This window comes from Lottia gigantea (genome assembly GCF_000327385.1).
Source record: "Lottia gigantea unplaced genomic scaffold LOTGIsca_35, whole genome shotgun sequence".
In the NCBI taxonomy this organism is placed as follows: domain Eukaryota; kingdom Metazoa; phylum Mollusca; class Gastropoda; family Lottiidae; genus Lottia; species Lottia gigantea.
This window is the reverse complement of record NW_008709190.1, coordinates 1,948,004-1,969,060: the sequence shown is the minus strand read 5'-3', so window position 1 is coordinate 1,969,060 and position 21,057 is coordinate 1,948,004. Positions and strand designations below refer to the sequence as shown.

Below are 21,057 nucleotides of genomic sequence, written 5' to 3'. Positions count from 1 at the left end.
AGTCTATAAAAAATCAGTATTATGTTTGATTGAGATCGTGTGTATAAGTCTATAAAAATTCAGTATTATGTTTGATTGAGATCGTGTTTATAAATGTAATAAATTCAGTATAATGTTTGATTGAGATCGTGTTTATAAATGTAAAAAAATCAGTATTATGTTTGATTGAGATCGTGTGTATAAGTCTATAAAAATTCAGTATTATGTTTGATTGAGATCGTGTTTATAAATGTAAAAAATTCAGTATTATGTTTGATTGAGATCGTGTTTATAAATATAAAAAAATCAGTATTATGTTTGATTGAGATTGTGTGTATAATTCTATAAAAATTCAGTATTATGTTTGATTGAGATCGTGTTTAAAAATGAAAAAAAATCAGTATTATGTTTGATTGAGATCGTGTTTATAAATATAAAAAATTCAGTATTATGTTTGATTGAGATCGTGTTTATAAATGTAAAAAAATCAGTATTATGTTTGATTGAGATCGTGTGTATAAGTCTATAAAAATTCAATACTATGTTTGATTGAGATCGTATGTATCAATCTGTAAAAGCTAAGAACTATAAGTTTGATTGAGATCATCAGTATAAGTGTAAAATATTTCAGTAGTCCTGCCATGTTTGATTGTGATCGTGTGTATAAGTAAACAAAAGTTGCCTACAGTATTATGTTTGATTGAGATCATTTATAAGTGTTTAGTTCAGTATATTTGCTTGAGATCGTGTATCATTGTGAAAAGCTCACCATTGTGTTGGATTGAGATTGAGTGTGACAAATTCACTACCATGTTTGATTGCGATCGCTGGTATATATGTATGTATGTGGTTCGTCATGTTAACGTCGTGCTTGGCATTCTAGCAGCGTAAAATCAAACTTACCAGATTTCGATTACCCGTGTCCATCATCTTGTAATCTGAATTGGATTTCTGTTTTCTTTTTCTGCATCCACATTTTCCTTTGTTTGTCCCTTTTCTTATTAAAAACGCCCCCCCTTTTCTTCTTCAATGATAAATTTGACATATTTCTAAAATTAAAAAAAAATTATAAGAAACTTTGCAAAAATCAAAGTGAAATTTAGATCCATGTCCTATCTTGTTTCTTTCTTCTTTGTGATGAAGGGCTACATCATGCAGTGTGCAATGGAAGAAACTTGCCAAGATAAGGTCATAAGTTACCCTTTTCTATTTCTAAATGTTAAGGGAGCCGCTGTGGTTAGTGAGTTAGACGCTTGCTCGCTAACCTGAAGGTCCAGGGTTCAATCCCGGCATAGATCGAGATAATACCTTCGGATTTTTCAACCCGGTTTCCCCCTGTCAGTGATGCAGGTAAGAGGGGCTGACATGGAAAAAGCGTCTAGTCGTTCGGATGGGACAATAAACCGAGGCCCCGTGTACGTTAAAGATCCTTCGACAGTTGGAAATCTAAAAAGAGCAGGCTAATGCCGCTGTCCTGACAAAATTTCCCTCATCGCACTCTGCATGGCGTTGCCCGTCTTCATTAGCCCACATGGTGCAGAAAAGTAGGACGTAAAACTCCATTCATTTCATTTCATTTTTTTTTCCTAAATGTTAAGAGATCCTTAATGTGCATAATCCGTAACTCAACGATACGAACAACTAGATGCTTTGCCCTTTCCCTCTGCTCTGGAACTTTGCAGCTACTGTTTTGACTAAAACCGAGATAGAACAGTTCCTTAAAGATGCAAATCAAGAACAACTTATTGAGTAACCCAAGAGACATATTTTGAAATCTGGAAAAGCAAACCATAGAAAGCCTTGCAAGTATGGCATATTCCTGTGGTGTTTCCGTCCTTTGAATAATTGTTGTTAGAAACATACAGCAAATTGGGTTAATTAAAGAAATAAATGGTATTCCTGTATCAAAGACGGATTGTGATTATGGTCTATAAAAACAAATAGTACCATGCCCAATACACCAATAGAAAAAATAACAGTCATGCCTAATTGTCTACTCCAAAAAATCATATGGTTGATAGTTATATGTGTTTTCATGTATCAACGAAGCCATTTGTGACCATCTCAAATTGTGATTTCAATAATATTTATTACTGCATGAAACGATATCAATTGCATTACATTAACATAACATTTGTGATCAAGAAAACCACTTTTGACGGAGAAGAGCACGACAATAGGAGACGAAGCTCTTATTTTTGTCTTTGCGAAAATGGAAATAAATAGCTATTTGCAACAAAGCTTCTCAAAAGCTATAAACGAAATATACTTGAACTTCGGCATCTGCGTAACATCGTCATTTGCCTTCCCAGAAAACATGAAACTTAAGGTGAATTGCTAATTATGATTTCTATATATAAAACATCAAAGAGGTTTTGTGTTTTCTTTCTTTATCTCTTACAGTCTCTTACCTTTAACTTACATCTAATTCGCCCTTTCATGTAATGTGTTAATTAGGCATAAGTCAAATACATGTATAGAAAAAAATACATAAAGAATTGCATCCATCAGAATCAGACGTCTATCCAAAGTCTGTGGGAAGACGTACGAAATGAAATAGATATATTAATGTTATAATTTCCAGCATCATCTTATTTCTGTAGTGGCTCACTTTCTTGTTTCACGATCAGCGATTTGATTGGCGTGTAAGTCAGCGAATGCAACCAATCAGAGCCCTCGTTTTCATCTGTAATTTTCATCACAAACTTGTTTTAATACAATGGCCCACTGTAGTCAATGTATAAGATAAAGACGTAGGCTAATGCCTTGACAATATTGTGCAGATTGCTTCCAGAACGGATAGCATTTTTAAGTACAAAATTCTATTCATTTCACACATTTTACAAATATGATAAATGCACATGATAAATTGCATACCAGCTTCACTGCACATCAGAAATTTTTGACATTTCATTCTTTCACCAAATTATAACAATGCCTAGAGAAGCGCATGCTTTATGCGACAAGCGGCCCGTGGTTATGATTATTTGTGCTCGGTTGGGAGTGAGAATAGTGTTCGGTTTATTTCTATACACAAATTGGCCCACTGGGAACACAGCTGTTTTACGAGCACCTTGAACATCATGTTATTTGTAAAGATACCACAGATTTAAGACCCAATTAATTTCAAATTTATGTGAAAGTAAAATGTAAACTGTGGTAAAACTTGCAGAAAGCTCTAACAATGGACACAATTTTAAGATGAATATACATGTACAGTATACTCTGTGATATCCGACTAGGTCCCGATTGATTTCTTTCTTATGTCAGCTTTAAAAACTCCCGAGTACAAATGAGAAAATAGCACAATGCATAATGATCACGGGGCAATATTAACGCCGGATCGGTGGCGTTATTAGTCACAATGACTGATTTACGTTGCATATTTGGGAATATAAACGTCATATATAGTTGAATGGCATAAATAACAATGTTATAGGGGAACACATTTGAAAATTGAACAGATTCATGAAACAATAATCACTTAAATTTATCGACATTATTGGAAAAACTTACATAATATTCATATAAATTAATATGTTATTGGCTAATAGAGACGAAACTTTGTCAAAATTTATGTTTTTAAAAGCTGGTAGGCCTACAAAGGCTTCCTTTAACTTTTTAAGAGAAAAAAATCTATTCGTTCACACTATCTTCATGCTTTATGTCTGGCTAACATAATGTGCTATACCACATATTTCTTGGAAAAGATATATTGTGGGGAAGCTCTGTATTGATAAAAATGGCGATTGCAGCGAAAAGAGGTGTGGAGGTTATTCATCCAAAACTTCTTGAACATGTCATCTTTATATAAATCGTTTTGACATTTTTTAATATAAAGTTCACTTAACACACGAATTAACATTGAGAAAAAATACAATTAGACCCCTATAGACTGAATGAACCTTCACACACATTCACCGATCTTGTTTGTTTGTATTTGGGACCATAGAAGTATTTTTCTGCCAATTACCCACGAAAAATAGCGATTTTTACACCATGAACCCTGGTCCTTTCATTAGCATAAAATGAGATTTATTAAAAAGATTAGTGGTGTTATGGGCGGAGTATGCACTAGCGTCTAAAAGAAGTGAATTCTTCTCCTTTTGTTCAATGAGTTATCAGTTTTTGTTAACACCATATTATCAATTTAGGTTTCTAAATAAATCTAAATTTACAGGTTTATATTTAGGTCTTAATTTTCTAGCATGATTTGTAGCACTATTGATCTCAGTTTTAAATGGATCTACGTTTAAATATTACAGTGGATCTCAGTCTTAAAGCACAATGGGTCATTTTTTTTATAGTTGGGTCTTAACACCAATCACAGTAATACACAAAACTGTTGATCTGACTAAAGACAACAGCTGAGCATTGAATTAACTTTAGTTTAAGACGAGTTATGTCCCATTTATAATCAATATCCAAAATGGGTGCACACCGCTACGTTAATCAGACAAATCTTCTGAAGATTGGTTCAAACTTTCGGATTTAATTGGTGATGACATATTCATACAGAAATTGACTGTATTTTGTATCGTTATATCAGGATCTTCTTCGATTGCAGTCGGTTGGTAGAAAATAGAGAATTGTCTTTGCATGTGCTTCTTTCGATATCTTTGATGTTGACGTTGTCTGTACAGCCTATTCAGGTCGAGAAATTTTTTTTTTACCCCAACATTTTGACTTATATACTTTATGGGCAGCCTGGAAACATTAGTCGGTGTCGAGTCGTGGAACGTAAGATTTTCGCGATTTTTATACTTCGATGTCACGGCTGGAAATGTCACATAGTCGCTGATTTGTTCCGCCATTGACTGCTGTACTAGGGTCTCTTCTGCTTCTCGTCTATCTACGTAATTACCGTAACATTCCTCGTCGATCTGCGGAGCATGAAGCATCGTTGGTAAACTATGGCAAGTGTCACCATCCGCAAAAATAGATTCGTTGGAAATACGAATTGAACTAAAGTTGTGGATCGTGTCCTCGTATATTTGCAAGGTAGAAAAATCCGGAAGAACTTTATCACACAGGGGTAGAGTCCATTTCTTCTTCCGTTCTGGCGATAGACCACGACTTGGTGATGTAAAACCGTCGCAGGTGATACAAGCTTTTGATGGCAGCTTCTTACGTAGATCTATTAGATGAGATGTTAAAGCTAACCTCTTGACAAAATCCTTAGCAGCTTTTAGAAAACATGGGTTACTATGTAGAGACAGGAATGGCATTATAGCAAACAGAGCCTGGTACTTGGTAATCAAAGAAATATACTTGTTGGTCTGCTTTGGTGGTGATGTTGCTTCATCAGAAGTGTTGTCCGAATCATCTCGTTCACCTAATTCCTCCGCCGACGCCGTTCGCTCTCTCATATCCAACACATCGTTTGGATCAACCATTCTCATCTTCCGATTCAATGCATCTATATCAAAGTCCATTGCCTCTGAAATTAGTAAAACGGGGCCTTCTGCAACTCTAATCTTGAAGAGAAACATTTCTGGTGAAACAATAAAACGGATGAGGAAAGCGTTTAACTTAAACCTGTCTAAGGAGCTCAGATACCATTTGGACCTCTTCGACATCTTTCTAGTATCCTGATTATATTTTTTGGAATTATGAGGAAAGCTTATGAAAGATGGATGCAACAGTAACCATTACATTAACCCAAGCTACCCTACATTAAGGAGACAAAGTAGGCTATAAGATCTTAGGCAGCTATAATTATTTATAATTAGACTGTAATAATCATGCACAATAACGAAAGGGCTTATCTGATGGTTTTGACTGGCGTGCTCGCTAAATTATCTCTTTTTAGGACGTTTTATCTCCTACTACAAGCTCACATAAAGGAAAGAAAAGAATTAATTCAACTTACGTGTTTCAGGGTGTTGTATTCAAAGCTAATCTTCACAAATATTTAAAGTTTTGCAACAAGAAAAATACGCGATGAAATTAACGTGACATCAAAACTACCTGCATCACGTCGATACGTCATTGCAACTTTCGAGCGCTAGGCACCATTTCAAATGAATTACTCAGAAAACATATCACACTCGACCAACTATTTTGTAATTAAGAATTGAACAGGGTCGGTTGATTGTACATTACTTAAATTGAAATACTTCATGATAGCTGTCAGGCAAGGTAAACACAGCAACCTTGTTAAGTTTTCAGATGAAATAAAAAGCAGCATGCATCATGATGATTAGGCCTAATCTGTGAAGGTCATTCAATACATGAAGCAATAACATGTCCATTGCAAAAGGAATCGACTTGTAAATCATTCTAAATGCTCAAACCAAAATAGATAGAAATTCAACATTTTGAACAAACAGATATCCCACTCAAAACAGTTTTTCGAAAATCTGTCTAATTCAAGATCTAATCATCATACCTAATTTCATTTAAATCCGATGAGAAGCACTGTGCTCACTAAAGATTTGACGAGTCTGTACGAAGTCAAGGAAAGAACCGGTAACTCTAAAAACGTTCATTAAAATCGCCCAATTTTAGTTTTCACTGAACTCAAGAACAAAACTTCATCGTTTTTACTACATGAACAACACAAAAACCTTTTATCACAAATCTTCACATTCGAACTAATCCAAGATCTCAACAATAGCCTATAAATGATCACATCCAATTTTATTAAAAAGCAGATGGAAACTGTTGGCATGCTGCTCACAAGAAATGTTGACGTACCAACAGACTGGGGCGACTGCAAAATATGCATGCCATCATGAAAAATATATCCCTTACCATTTGTGAAAGTTTCATCTAAAAATATCCAAGCATTAAGTCAAAACCAGCCAAAAACATTCGTCCTTTTCCGTAAACATTTCGAATCCAGCGGGCTCCATTTTCACTTTTGGAGCAGACAGATTGGACCAATCAGCAATAATTTCACATACGAACCTCCGGAGGTGAAGAGTTGAAGGTTCGTAGTCCGATGTACTCTGTCCACACAAGTCACATCTTGTATTATTGAAAAAAACAAAAACAATAATTGCCGTATGTTGTGTTATTTTGTCGAGAACTATAATTTTTTTCGAAGAACATTATTTGTAGGCAATGTTTTCACTTGGTAGGCCTGAAGAATACATTAATTACTGGAAATCAAACTCAAGAGTCCACCTGTGTGTTTGATTTGAATTGTTGTAAACTTCAACTCTAAATTGACCTCGATATCACGTGCGATGATCTCAAATTCAGATATAGGACGAGTCCACGATATTGTTTTGGTGTTAGGTCAACTTTGTGAACGTTTACCACCCCCATCCTTTTCTTCAGCGTAGCCGTGATATAGAAGACATGCATGACTTGAGTAGGACAATTGGTTGGACAAACCACTCTTACAACTGTTAAAGTTGTGTATCATGTGATACGCAAACCACCTCTATGACATCATCTCCTATTGGAGTACAGTTAAAAACACACCTATAGAAAGATCTCAAGATAGTTGAGAAGGGTAAATTTTGAGTATGACATACTCAGTACCGTTCGAATGAAACCAGAACTGGCACAGGCGGAACCTGACCAGAATTGACCAATCGAGCGCCACCATTGTGCATTACCTTGTGGGTATAAAGAAGAATCGAAAATCAGAATGCTGCTTATTTTAGTCTCCTTTCCAGTAATATTTTACATGCTCTTTGAGAAAATGAGAAAAGAATGAGGAAAACCTTAGCAACAATTTAATGTTGAAAACAAAAAATTACAATTAGTATATACTATAGGATCCACATGCAAAATGCCTTATAAAATATCTTTAATATAAGGTCATTGGAAATAAATACTGGAACTCTATCAATATCAGGAAGAAATGAAATACATAGATATAGGAATGCTGCCTTTTATAATGATATTTGATTTGTTTTGTCACAGTTTATAGAAAAGATGTAGTTGAAGAAAAATGTTGATTTTATGTTCAAATTTAGTATTTCAGAAATTTAGCCTTCTATATTTCAATAGGCATCAAAGAGCGAAAATATGAACAGAGGTCTGATATGCTGATATTTTAAAAACAATTAGATTTGTTTTGTTCATAGCTTCTAGGATGAACCATATTGATGTCAAAAACCCTACAAGGTTCACATGGACCGATTAAATCTGAAAACAAATTGTCTTTTTCAGTCAAATTCGTATTGATATCTTATTTGGCATGTTAGTAATTATCTTTGTACTTTCTGGATTGAATATTACTGATTATTTTTTTCTAAATTGAAATGTCCGCTTCAAAATAGTAGTGATATTACTTGGAATAACTTGACAATTTACTGTTTTAAAACCAGGATTCCAATTCTCATCGCAAAATCAGAAACTTCAATTTACCAATTCCAATTCGCACATAAAAACTTTTGAAATTCACTTTACAGAAAAAAGTGCAAGGACAAATGCATAGATTTCCTTCATTTACTAATAAAATGAATTACTGTTTTGGATTAAATTTTTATAAGATAAATAAAATATAAATATATTTGATTCACTGAACTAAATAGCACTTAAATTTCAATTCTAAAAATAAAACAAAAGTCCTACTACATTTTCAGGACATGTTTAATATAATCAAACAATGTTAAAGTATTTAATTGATTTTATTAAGAATATGCAAATTTGTTTATTTTAAAGGAGAGAAATCCCCAAAATTAATAAATACAATAGAGTGAAAATATATCTTCAATGTCAACAAATTACCAATAATAAAAATATTTACAACAAATCCTTGTAAACAATGTATAACAAGTACTTGGAAAAGTAATTTTTAACTAGGGGAAATTTTAGAAGAATGGACCTAATAATGAGGTCTACTACTTTTCATAATGCCTTGCTTATTAAATGCAAAATTAGTACACTTGTGTTTTGAATAACTTGTCTTTTATGATTCATGTTATAAATAGGTCTTAATGAACTGAATAATTGTAGGTCTGTGGCTTTACAACGTAGATGTATAGTCAAGCAAATGGATTCAAAACACAAACACGAGCAGTCCATTTAATTTCAGGGTAAAATTGATAGTAATATAATCCATGCAGACTAAACTTACATCGTGTTGATAACTACTTAAACTACCTAAAATAAAGTGGACTACTCGTTTTATGTTTAGAATCTGAAGATGAGCAGAAATATCTTTGCTTTGAACAGCAAGGAGGATTAATGTAAAAAGTAACAACCACAAGAATTAAGATTTCAAACAGAACTATTCAGGCTCTGGCAGTGTAATGCATATGGTTCTGAACAGTCAGTATCAGTTAGGTTGTGCCTTATTTGTTAGCTGTTTTCATAGCATCTAACATAGCTCGATAGGAAACTTTAGGTTTAGGTCTTCTAGCATCCTGTACAACATTAGAATAGAACATATCATATCTTCTTTCTGTAGCTGTCGACTGAAAAATAATGTTGTAACAGAATAAAATAACCATCTTAAAGTTTCCACAATATTGATTAATGTAAATTGTCAACTGCCTTTGCAATCTTATTAATAAATAAAATTACACCAATTATATTTAGTAGGAATTTTTTTTTAATTTTTCAGAATTCCTCTATAATCTGAGAAATTCACAAAACTACAAGTAATGATAATTTTAACACAGCAAAAAAATTAATTTCTTATGCCTTGACTTTCCAAGCTCTGAAAGGGGAAAAGTATGATGTTGAAATAGAGTAACTCACCATTTTAGCTCGGATATGTTTAGGAATATCTTCATCTTCTGTCCACACATCTGTTCTTTTAGCTATAACTTGACTTCTATCTTCAAACTCAATCTGTTAAAACAAATGGCTCCGTTTTACTATACCAGGCAAATTACAATAAATAAGCTTTTCTTTGTAAGACATATAGAATTAGGAAGGCAAACATAAATAACACAAGATATACTTAGTATGTAATAAACTCAGAAGTAGTATATCCATATATCTTGTGTTATTTACTAAATAAGCTGTTTGAAGGCTGTAGTTGATGAGTTTGTTCAAAATCAACATCTTTTGAAGCAGCATGGTAAGGCACGGCTATCAACAGCTTTTTATTTATTAAGTTTAGTGATTATGACTGAATGTTAGACAGAACTTTCAAGGTTTAAGACAAAGACTAACAAAGTATCGTTCAATTTTAAATTTTGGTGTAATTAAGATAAGTATCTCTTTAATAAAGCAAAACATCTCTTTAATGAATTGTATATATCTATAGTAAAGTGAAACATTGCGATGACATCAGCCACATTGATAATCAACTAAAATCTTGTTAAGAGAATGGTAACTTACTGTGTAGACATCTTGACAGTTGATACCTCTAAATACAGCACCATAAATATCACCATCAGTCCATTTAATATTCACAGGTGTACCAGTTGGTGGTGGGCCATTATTTACACAGTCAAAATTCTACAAAATAAACATAACATGACATAATTTTTCCTATTTATGTTTTTAATTTGAACAACTTCTCTGCTGGGACCATAGGATTTTTGATATAATTTGCATATCTGATTGCATTCTGATCATTAAAAAACTGCAATTTTCTCAAGCTTTGAGCATCCATGTTAGGCATTTTGAGATGAAGCTAAGATTTGAATGATCTCATTTCTCCACATTTCTGTGTCCTTTCAACAACTGTTTGAGAAGTGAATGTGTTTTATGATGTCCTCTGCAATGAGAAACCCCAAAATCCAAGTTCATGCAAATTTGAATTGAACGGTTGAGAAAACATTGTGATTCAGTCAAGATTCATTCAGATCTTTCAACTGCAGGTGAACTATTTTCAGTCATATGTTAAAATATTCTTACAACACAAAACACCACATCAGTGTCGTATGCAGGCCTACTACACACAAATAAATGGCTGCTCACTGCTATTGAGTCACACAATCTGCCAGCCAGTTGGACACAATGGGTATTTCATAAGTATATCATACATACCTCAATATCTTCGGGAAAAAGATTATCACTATATGATCCATCATTAAAATCCACTTCATAATATAAATGGGGTTCAACATCTACTACTTCGGCCTTGTAGAAGCGGCCATTTTTATATTTAGCAAACGCCCAATCTCCAAGTTTTAATCTATCAGCTTTTTTGGGTTTGACCTGAAATACAAAATGGAAAATATAATAATACATATAAACTGCCTGAAAAAATTGCACAGATGAAGCTCCACCCTTTTTTCAACAAAACCCTTGACATGCACAAGCTTCTTTTTCTTTGGATAAATAAGAAGTTCAAAGTGCATATTTTGGTTTTTATGAAGTTAATTTAGTCACGCTACTCTTACCTGTTTTGAAGTGTGTTTGGTACAAGTTACATAAACTGGATGTGGCCAATCACTGGTTTCAAACTGCATGCCAGCTGCATGAGCACATGTTACATGAAACGCCGTAAAACACTTTCCATGTGAACACTGCATACATGGTGTCATTTTACTCCAGTTCTTTGTCAGTGGGGAACAGTAACAGCATTTCTACAAAAAATTCAAGAAGAAAATAAAATTACTATCTGAAAACGCAATGAATCTAATAGGTGTCAATAAGAGTTATGCAAATTTCACCAAACTTTCTGATGATGGTAAGACATAAAGCTGAATTTGACAAATATAGGAGGCACTTCGCATATTTTGATTCTGAAGGAGAGATGATTTTGCTAATACTCACTCACATTGAGATGATCACTCCACATGCTGACTTCATAAATTATGGAAGTCATCTCATAACCTTGAACCATTGCTTCCATGAGAACAGTTAAAAGATTTGTCAACTTACTAATTTATATCTGGCTTGTGGTATATTGTCTATAACTATATCTTTCTTTTCTTCTACATTTCTTATCTTGATATCATTTAATGATAGAGCACAGATTAGATGTACCCATTGCTGCGATGTTGTTTGCTTTAAGGCTCCTCCTTTTAAGAAACATACTTCACATTCCTGTAACAGAACCCATATCCATATCAATCTCAATATAGAATAGCAATATATCATTATCACAGTACATACAGCACTGAAACTCAAACTTGGAGAAAATCAAGAATCATTTCAATACTTACAGCATTTACAGCATTTTCTTGGCATCTATCACATTTCCAAGAGATATCAGTTTGAACATCTTTAACACCATAGCAACCTGCAAATTTTCAACAATTTTAACTTAAACGTTAACATGAAACCCATTAATTGCCCAAAATTTTATCATAGAACAACAAACATTTGCAAGGAGTTCTATCAGTTAGCTATTCCAATTACCCGTATACTTTTTCATTTGCTGTTATTTGTATTGTTAATGCACATCACTTTATGTCTTTGTCACACCAAAGAATCTATTGGTCGTGGGATTTTTAGAATAGGCTAAAATTCCTAAATATTTGGGATAAGGCATTGACAAATTTTTCTTCAATTTTACAGAGAATTTGAAATGTTTTACTGTATTATCAAATTAGAATCATACACAAATGTTGAATGGAAAATCAACAATCGTCGATCACTTACTGGCATGTACACAGACTTGACAATCCTCACAAACCAATAGTGGACTACAACCATCAGTATCCATTGAGGGATGAACACCAAATACACTTGGGGATTCTGCACTGCTAACAAAGACAGCATCTGGTATCATCGGTAAGGTTTTCTCTGGTACACTGATGGTGTTAGATTTTTGTAAACTGGCTTTACTAATCTCTATACTTCCAGGCTAAAATTTGATGAAGAATTAAAATATAGTCAAAAATAAAACCAAAAAAGATACATGACATATGATTTTATGGCAAGTCAAAATTTAAAGATAATATCCCAAAATATCTTTTCAAAGTCCATAGAATTTATTTCCATTCTGGAATTTTGAAATAATTTTTTATATAACCTACATAATCAAGACATTTGTGAAGACTTGAATAATCAGACTTTTTGCCATTGTTAACACTGAACTCTTGAGCTTAAAATATATAGGGTTTGTTTCCCCCTGATTTATGCAGTTACGTCCAATATCTTGTTATATCATACATCGTTAATATGATATATATATATATCAATGACCATTTTAATCTAATAGTGGAATAGCTTTGTCTGTAGATTTGAATATTGATCTGCTTGACAAGTGTGGTTTCAAGTTTTCCACATGGTAAGAAAATTATTAATGCAGAGTCAGTTCATGTCCGCTTTCAACACATCACAATACTTATATTTTAAAAATGAAGTCATCAAAACAAGTTGCACCTACCTCCACTGCTCTGAACATAGAGCACACAGCACAAAAAGGCATTCTTCTTGACATAATGGAATTATAGATCTCTTCACTTTCAAAATCTAATGGCTGATTTTGCCATAGCCTGTTTAGTGGATGTGCCCATTCATCTAACACTGAGACATCATTTTTCTTTACTTTCTGGACTGGCATTGCTGTTTCTGTTGAACTCTCTGTAACCAAAATTATAATCAATATAGCACATAATTGTTCTGAGCTAGAAAAATAATATCAAGTTAGCAAAATATTGTCCATGAGTAGAATCATTTAGCTATATGAACTTCGAATGGGGACACAGAATGGAAAAAAACCTTGTCCATCAATAGAATAATTGGCTAACTGGTATGTTTTTATGTACCAATTAAATGTTATGTCTTGTGGAATCTGCAGACTATATGTCTATCAATGTGATTCAAAAAGGCTTTAGTTTTATTTTGAAAATCTATTTCAAATCATCATAATGATTATGTGGAGACCAATAAAATCCATCTTTGGCACAAATCTGGCACTTCTTATAGCTCTGCCTGAAAAAAAAAAAACCCAAAATACTATGGATCTTACCATCATCAGTACTGTTATATTTACTACTGTTTTTCTTTTTCTTGATATTTTTATCACTGGGTTTTGTTGATATTGGTTTATTTTCATTCTTAATCATATTACTAATTTTATTTACATTTTTCATCTTTTTCTTTGTGGCTTTCAGTTGGTGCGAGTCAATGGACAGTGACATCTTGTGGTCACCAGAAATATCCTGGCCAACCATAGGGATACCATCCTGAAAATAAACAAAAAAATAAATTTAGAATTACAATATATTACAAACAAAAAAACAATTTAGCAATGTATGGTTTGCTATTCTTTTAATGAATTACAGGCAACTGTTGTTGTCGGAAATATTTATCAAAACTTTTTGATTTGAATTAGATTAATGTCAAGTTGATAATTATTACAGTCCAATTTGCCATGTGGACTCAGGAATGTTGAGTTGACAAGCCCAGTCACTTGAGAGTGGTATCTGGTGTCTAGAAAGAAGAGTAAACATACCCTTTCAAACACTCACAATACTTAGCTTAAATTCACACATTTTTGGGACTTATTACAATGACAATAATAAGCTTAATCGATGGACTAGTAAGTGAAATTGCCGTAAAAAAGCTCCAGAAAGCAACTTTTCAAATCATAAAGAATGCCAAAATGACCACACCCATATTTTTGTCCTACTCAGCCATTCAAAATAAAGCATCAAGCATCATAATAAATTAAAGGGATACAAGGAAAAGAGTAAATTGATGATGAATGGAAAGACATGATAGGAAACAGTTGCATGCAGACTGGCACTTTCACTATACTCAGTTATTGTTTTCAAGTAAATGTTATGAAATAACATCAAGTTAAAGTCCATGAGAACTTCTAATTCAGAAGCATTTCCTTTAAAAGCGTACTATGATGCTAAAAATATGCTATGATTGAATGAATTTTAAGGTTGTAAAAGGAGATTTAAACCACATCAAGGACATTATTTCATGCAAAATTTTTTTTTAAGCCAGTCTCTACATTTAAATGGAGATGAAGAGGTATGGTGTACAAATAAACATAAAAGATAGCTTGCTAGGCTAGATAACAAACACCCACAACAGCAGATCAGATTGTCATTAATTTCATTTTGCTGAGTGAATTAAATTCAATAAATTGTACGAATCAAGACCAGTAAAATAATTCGCCAAAGTTGACAGGATATTGTTAAAGTTTCTTCTATGTCAGTTATGGACAATAGTCTCTTTTTGTTTTGAAGTTTCCTCGTAAAGAAAAACGTTTAAGGACACTGGACAGACAAGTGACAATATAAGTTCACATTTTCATGTGAGCATTAAAACAAGAGAAAGGTAAAAAGATGAGTGAGCCAAAGGCTAATAAAAACACTTGTTAACATATACCTTGTTACCTGAGTTATAATATGGTACCATGGGATTATTCGTGCTGGCAACACTACCCGAATCACTAGTCGACAGATTACTCACACCATTGTTATTTACACTAGGTGTATTACACGCTAAAATACTGTTAGGGTTCACACTGGATGTAATGTCAGGGGGCAAGGCATAATTATGTACCCCAACAGGTGAAGTCATAATTTCGGCCTTCAGAGTAGGGGGCGACACTTGAGAACTAGGGACAATAGGTTGAGGTATAAGTTGCATCGTGTTATAATTTGAATTCAATGTCTGGGTGGGGGATAATGATAATTGGAAATCACTTCTAGAAGTCTTTGCAGGAGATTTCCAAGAATTTTTCACAGTTAAAGGTAGTCCAGATGATCCAGTCACTGTGGATTGTGGAACACCCACAGCACCACGTATTGTTTCACTAGGGTTCACTGTATTTAGCGGAGTTTTGACACAATAATTAGATGATGGTGAGGTCACGTCTATTTTTAATGGTTGATACAGACTTGATGAATGCTGCTGTGGCATAGCTCTTGGTGATTTTGGATTAATTTGTTGAACACCTTGCAAAATAAACCTCGGATGAGAAGATGGAATTTGTTGGGACGGTATTTGTGGTGTTGGTATGCCAGATGGTGCTGCATATGAATGGTGATTCTGAGATGCTATTTGCTGTGATGATGACTGGCTGATAGTCTTGGTAGATGTATTATTTGATGCCGGTTTGACAATGGTGTATTTTGGAATAATGTTCACACCACTGTTAGGAGATATCTTTTCATGTGCCATTTGTTGAGCAGCTTTCTGAATATGTTCCATCTGTGCAGCAAGGGCTTGTCGCAAACTTTGAATTTCTTCATCAGAGAGAGGAATCTTTTTTCCTTTCACAATATAGCACTCTTGAGCTAGAACCTGCCTAATCTGCTTCTGAATATGGATTGCATGAGCAGCTGCCTGAATGTCAGTATTGAGTAAAGGAATTTGGGCAGCTTCATTTTTAGGTGTTTTCAGAATGGTTGTTTTGCTATTATGCATCACTACTCTCTGTTTAGGGTTGTCTTTGGGTTTCACTAAATTCAATGGAGAAGCATTAAAAGATGTAGCAGAAGGAGAATAAACAGGTTTTGTAGCCACCAAGTTATACAATTTCGATTGAGGATGGACCGACTCAGAGCCAGTAACATGAGGTCTTTCTGGAGACTGAAATAGCTTGGCTTGAGCAGCTGCTATAGTTTGATCTAAAGAATGACCATTATTGGTAGCAACAGGTGATGTTTGTGGTTTAATTGGTAACACTGGATAAACAACATGCTGTTTTATTACTTGTTGCTGAATCTTTCCACCACATCGTTGCTGTTGGGCTTGAAGTTTTCGCACAAAGTCAATGGTATCCAATGGTATTGATGAAGGTCCTTGTTTGCCCTGGATTTCAACCACTTTAGCTTGTGCTTTCTTTGTTTTCTTAACAGGAGGTTCTGATGAAGTTTCTAAAGATTTTGATGCTTGATCTTTGGACTCATTTACTTCAGGGCCATCACCTTCCTGCTCCTCCACATTTGTAGCTTTGTCAGGGGATTTAATCTTATTGATGTCAATACCAAACTGTTTGGCAAAAGCATCTTGGAAGGATGATGACATGTTTGGACCTAAAGCTGCTTTGGGACGAGCATTATTCTTGCAATATTTCTCGATCTTTCTTTTGGAAGGAACAACAGACTTCTCTCCTTTTTCTGATTTCACAGCATCAGCTTCATCTTCTTCATTAGCTTTCTCTTCTTTGATTTTCTTTTTCTTCTTCTCTGGTTTCTCTTCTTCTGTTGGCGTGGCACAATTTGAGTCAATGGAACCTTCTTTCTCCAATTTCACTCCGATATTTTTGGGCTTTTTCCCTCGTTTTTCAAAGTTCTTGGATGGGGGATGTCGTTTGGAAACTGTTCCTGATCCAGACTCTGTTTCCCTGAAAATAAAATCAAATTCTTTTAATACAATTTCAAAACTTAGACAACAAATGAGGAAGGATGTTCCAAGTTAATATTATTGTCAATTCTAAGTTGAGTCTGCTCAATTCAGGGTCTTTTCTATGACCTATTCCAGTTTCTTCTAAGGCCTAATAGCCTTCAACCAGAAATTTGCTACCAAAATCATGCCAATATTAGGAATATTCATGCCAATCCAAAATAAATCTAAAACAACAATGAAAATTCAGAGACCGATAAAACAAAATTTATAACTGATTTCCTTATTTCAATTTGTTGACTGGTACTGGAACCCTAAAATCATCTCAAGTTCCAGCAACAAGGTTCAGCGGTTCTGTTTTTCTGGTTCATTAATTCTGAAATCATCTAACCCTGATCTGATATTTTTCTTGTATCTATCTTCTGGATGAGGACCAATGTCTTCACCAGCCTTCCATAATGGATAACGATCAGGTTGAAATCTTTTTATAAAACAGTCCATACTAATCTTTACACCATCCTTTCTACATATACACTACAAAGTAAATATTAATTATGTAGATGCTTGAAGAAGATAGGGTAAATATGATGAATTTTGGAACTGTTGATCAGTTAGACATAGAATAATTTAATTCTCCAAAAATTTGAAACCAGAATGGCAGATCTATTTAAAGACATGATAATGCAAGCTATCTATTGTGGCATGCAAGAAATTCTGCTTTGATTATCAAGTAGTTTTCTCACATGATTTATTTAGTTGCAATTGATGGTTTCATTGTCTGTTTAATCAATAGTTCTAACTATATTAATCACTTACCTGAAGACATCTTTTACCATACTCGATCCATCTTTCAGTAGCAAAATTAGTAGATTCAGCACAATTAAAACCATGATTATATCCCGAATGATAACCATAAGGAAATGTTATCATAAACTCACCAGCCTCTTGGGTTATCTGTAAATATCAGAATCCGAATTACAATAATGACATATTAGAATAATGACATATTACACATATTACACTATTGACATATTCCACTATGTATAACCTCTGCATCAAAATAAATAAATAAAAGAAGCAATCAAGTAAGATATGTTTTTAATGTGACACAATAAGTGATTCAATTCAACAGCTTCTTGAGCTCAATTTCAACTGTAGGTAATATTTGTCAGTAGTAAAATGTACTGAAGCACAATATAAATGTCTTGGTACATTAATATCAAGAAGATGTCATTGACTAACAAAAACACCCCCCATTTCTGAGCTCACTACAGATGTATTTGTTGAAAAAAAATTGAAAGTTGGGCTCTTAGCTGGACATCAGCAAAATAGATTCAAAGAATGTTTTTCTGTGCCAGTGACACAAAGTAACAGGCTATAATCTTTGTGGAAATTGTTTGCTTTCCTTCTTTCCCTTTTCAAATGTCTAACTCAGTGAGCCATCCCAACTCAACATCAGTTAAGAGATGTATATCTAAATACTGACCTTGTTAACAGGAATAGAATACTGTTTTAAAATATGAGGTGATATCAGTGTCATTTTATGGCGTAAAAAGGCAGGACATGCTTGAAAACTTCCTGGGAAAAAACCTGCAAAATGACATATTTTGGAATATGAAAATCAGACAGAATTTGTTCCACAGAAAGATCTATACCATTAACTAATTTGAAACATTATTTCATATAAACATAGCTTTACATTTAGATTCACATCAATGATCTATGATATAATTATTCAAATCAATGATTTTTAATCATCTGATCATTCATACTTCAGCAAAGAATGGATATATCTATGGTTATTGTTAATGTAACACACTTTATTACTTGGAGTTCAAGTTATATGAAGATTTTAAGTTGTATTACCGGTACTTGAAGTGCAAGACTTCTAGTTATATGACTTGGAGTTAAGGGTATACGAAGATTTCATTGTTGTTCATAGGATTCAGATTACCTTGAGCGAGTCTTTCAAGTCGTTTTCCATGTTCTGGAGGAACAGCATACCATGATTTCGGAGCACCAAAATGAAGATAATTAATACTATATAGATCCATGTCCTCTGTGTGCCAGGCGAAGGTAGTCTTCCACATACCAAAATATAGATAGGCTGTATTAACACCTTCAATATGGATACCATAATCACCTGCTACATAGTCTAGAATGGTACCTACAAAATACAGCATAAATTTCACTTGGACATGCGAAAAACAATGATCCATCGAACATTCATTTGTATTATTTGCTAGCGTACAATCCAATCAAATCGCTGCATTTTGTGATGGTGAAGGTGGCTATTATTCAAGGTATAAGACATAGTTTGTAATAGATTGAAATTGTGAAGAGGTCTTTTTATGTGCAAGTTTGTCATTTTCAGTCAGCACATCAGCTGATATCATAAATCAATAAGATACATCATATATCATTTTCGTCTATGGCATCATGCTTACGACAAATGTCAAAGAAAAGTTTCACATCCCACTTTTCTGCTATAGATTTGGTTAAAGCAGATGATCAAATGCCAAGCCAAATAAGGGAAATGTCAGAAAAGAGACATAACAGTCCATTATTATTACTTCTAATTCTTCAAATGTCAAGGGGTCTTGCTATGTCTTATCCATGTCACCCCTTCTATCCTGTATAAATGAAAGTGGAAAATCAGGTAGAAAATCTGATGGTATCATCTTGACCAATTCTGGGATTGAAATATCAAAACTACTTACCAAGCCTATTGATATTCCACTCATTCTGATCCTCATCATAAATACTTCCGGATATATCAGCACCGTAAATTGGTGCTCCAAATGTTATATTCTTCCAATACTTTCTTTCTAATTCCTCATAATCAAAATGTTTGGGTGTCCGATATCTACAGATAAAAAATAGAAATTAAAATGAAATGGGTTTTACATCCGACTTTGCTACAATGAAAACAGGCATCACTTGATGTCATGAAGTATAAAATGAGAACTGCCATAATATTACTGAGCTTATGTAAATAGTTTTAAGAAATAAGCTTACTACAACTATGCGAAAATTGAATCTGTTAACACCATTATTGCTTGTCTTGTCTAAAAACATTTTGAGACAGGTACGATTGGTCAAACAAAGGGGAAACCTGTCACTCTAAGACAGACAATTCTTGTAAGAATTAAGCTAGCTTTGTGACGTCACTGGTCTTGAAATTACAAACTTATTGAACTAATACTTACTTGTCACTATTGGCCAATTTCTCAAACTCTTTAACTGTAAGAGGTTTTTTCTGTATGTTATACTGTGTGTATAGACCCTGACAGCCATTGACCATCTGACTAATAGGTGCTGGTATAGTAATATCTATATCATCATAACCATTACGTCTTGGTTTCCATTCAGGTGGTGGTATAACCTTTCAAATATACAAATTGTAATCAAATAGACTGGTACTAATATTCTCTACTTCTCGCTCATGGCACTTTCACAAGCTTTAGGCTCTTTCCTTGAACCGAGTATCACAAAATTTTGTTAGTGCAGCAATTTGATTGGACAGTACGCTACAAAATACAGTCAATCAGAGTCATATACAGAAAGTCTGTAAATTAGAAGTCATAATGTTTACAGTCTTTATGTCAAGGGCTCTGAAACACTACCTCTCAAGTAATCTGTCTCTGCATTTGTAATATGTTCACAAATTTGCTTTTTCAATCAAAAAGAAAACTCTACAAGCTTAAGCTCTTTATAGGTATTTGAATGAAAAAAACATTGCAAATTGCAATTTAGCACAAAACTGGAATTGAAATATGTGTGATATTAAGTACTGATTAAATACAATACCTTTGCCAGCCCAGCTTTATGAGCTCCTTGTGACTCAATGTATTTAATAAACTTAGGAAAATTCTGAAATTCTTCCCATGTTGGTCTGAATACCATTATCTTTGGGGTACTATTCGAATTATTTCCACCACTTGACTCCAT

At 33.8% G+C, this 21,057-nt stretch overlaps 4 protein-coding genes across 4 annotated transcripts; all 4 read right to left on the bottom strand.

Annotated features, from left to right (window-relative positions):
- Nucleotides 1–321: 321 nt before the first annotated feature.
- LOTGIDRAFT_120784 (hypothetical protein) lies at nucleotides 322–507 on the bottom strand (the record flags this gene model as incomplete). The annotated part of the gene is made up of 1 exon (XM_009058730.1): nucleotides 322–507. A coding segment is annotated over one exon (186 nt), but the record flags the coding sequence as incomplete, so codon positions are not given.
- Nucleotides 508–4,427: 3,920 nt separating this feature from the next.
- On the bottom strand, nucleotides 4,428–5,971 carry LOTGIDRAFT_233174 (hypothetical protein; the record flags this gene model as incomplete). Its single annotated transcript, XM_009058729.1, has 2 exons — nucleotides 4,428–5,419; nucleotides 5,950–5,971. 2 exons carry the CDS (start codon nucleotides 5,969–5,971, stop codon nucleotides 4,428–4,430), a joined length of 1,014 nt encoding a protein of 337 aa, XP_009056977.1.
- A 2,582-nt stretch (nucleotides 5,972–8,553) lies between these two features.
- Nucleotides 8,554–13,357, bottom strand: LOTGIDRAFT_216950 (hypothetical protein; the record flags this gene model as incomplete). Its single annotated transcript, XM_009058728.1, has 9 exons — nucleotides 8,554–9,359; nucleotides 9,646–9,738; nucleotides 10,234–10,353; nucleotides 10,888–11,058; nucleotides 11,244–11,429; nucleotides 11,728–11,892; nucleotides 12,012–12,088; nucleotides 12,451–12,640; nucleotides 13,187–13,357. 9 exons carry the CDS (start codon nucleotides 13,355–13,357, stop codon nucleotides 9,237–9,239), a joined length of 1,296 nt encoding a protein of 431 aa, XP_009056976.1. The 3' UTR covers nucleotides 8,554–9,236.
- Nucleotides 13,358–17,451: 4,094 nt separating this feature from the next.
- Nucleotides 17,452–21,057, bottom strand: LOTGIDRAFT_121093 (hypothetical protein; the record flags this gene model as incomplete). The annotated part of the gene is made up of 7 exons (XM_009058727.1): nucleotides 17,452–17,640; nucleotides 17,923–18,060; nucleotides 18,593–18,696; nucleotides 19,061–19,273; nucleotides 19,827–19,972; nucleotides 20,316–20,491; nucleotides 20,917–21,057. The coding sequence occupies 7 exons, from the start codon at nucleotides 21,055–21,057 to the stop codon at nucleotides 17,452–17,454; spliced, it is 1,107 nt and encodes a 368-aa protein (XP_009056975.1).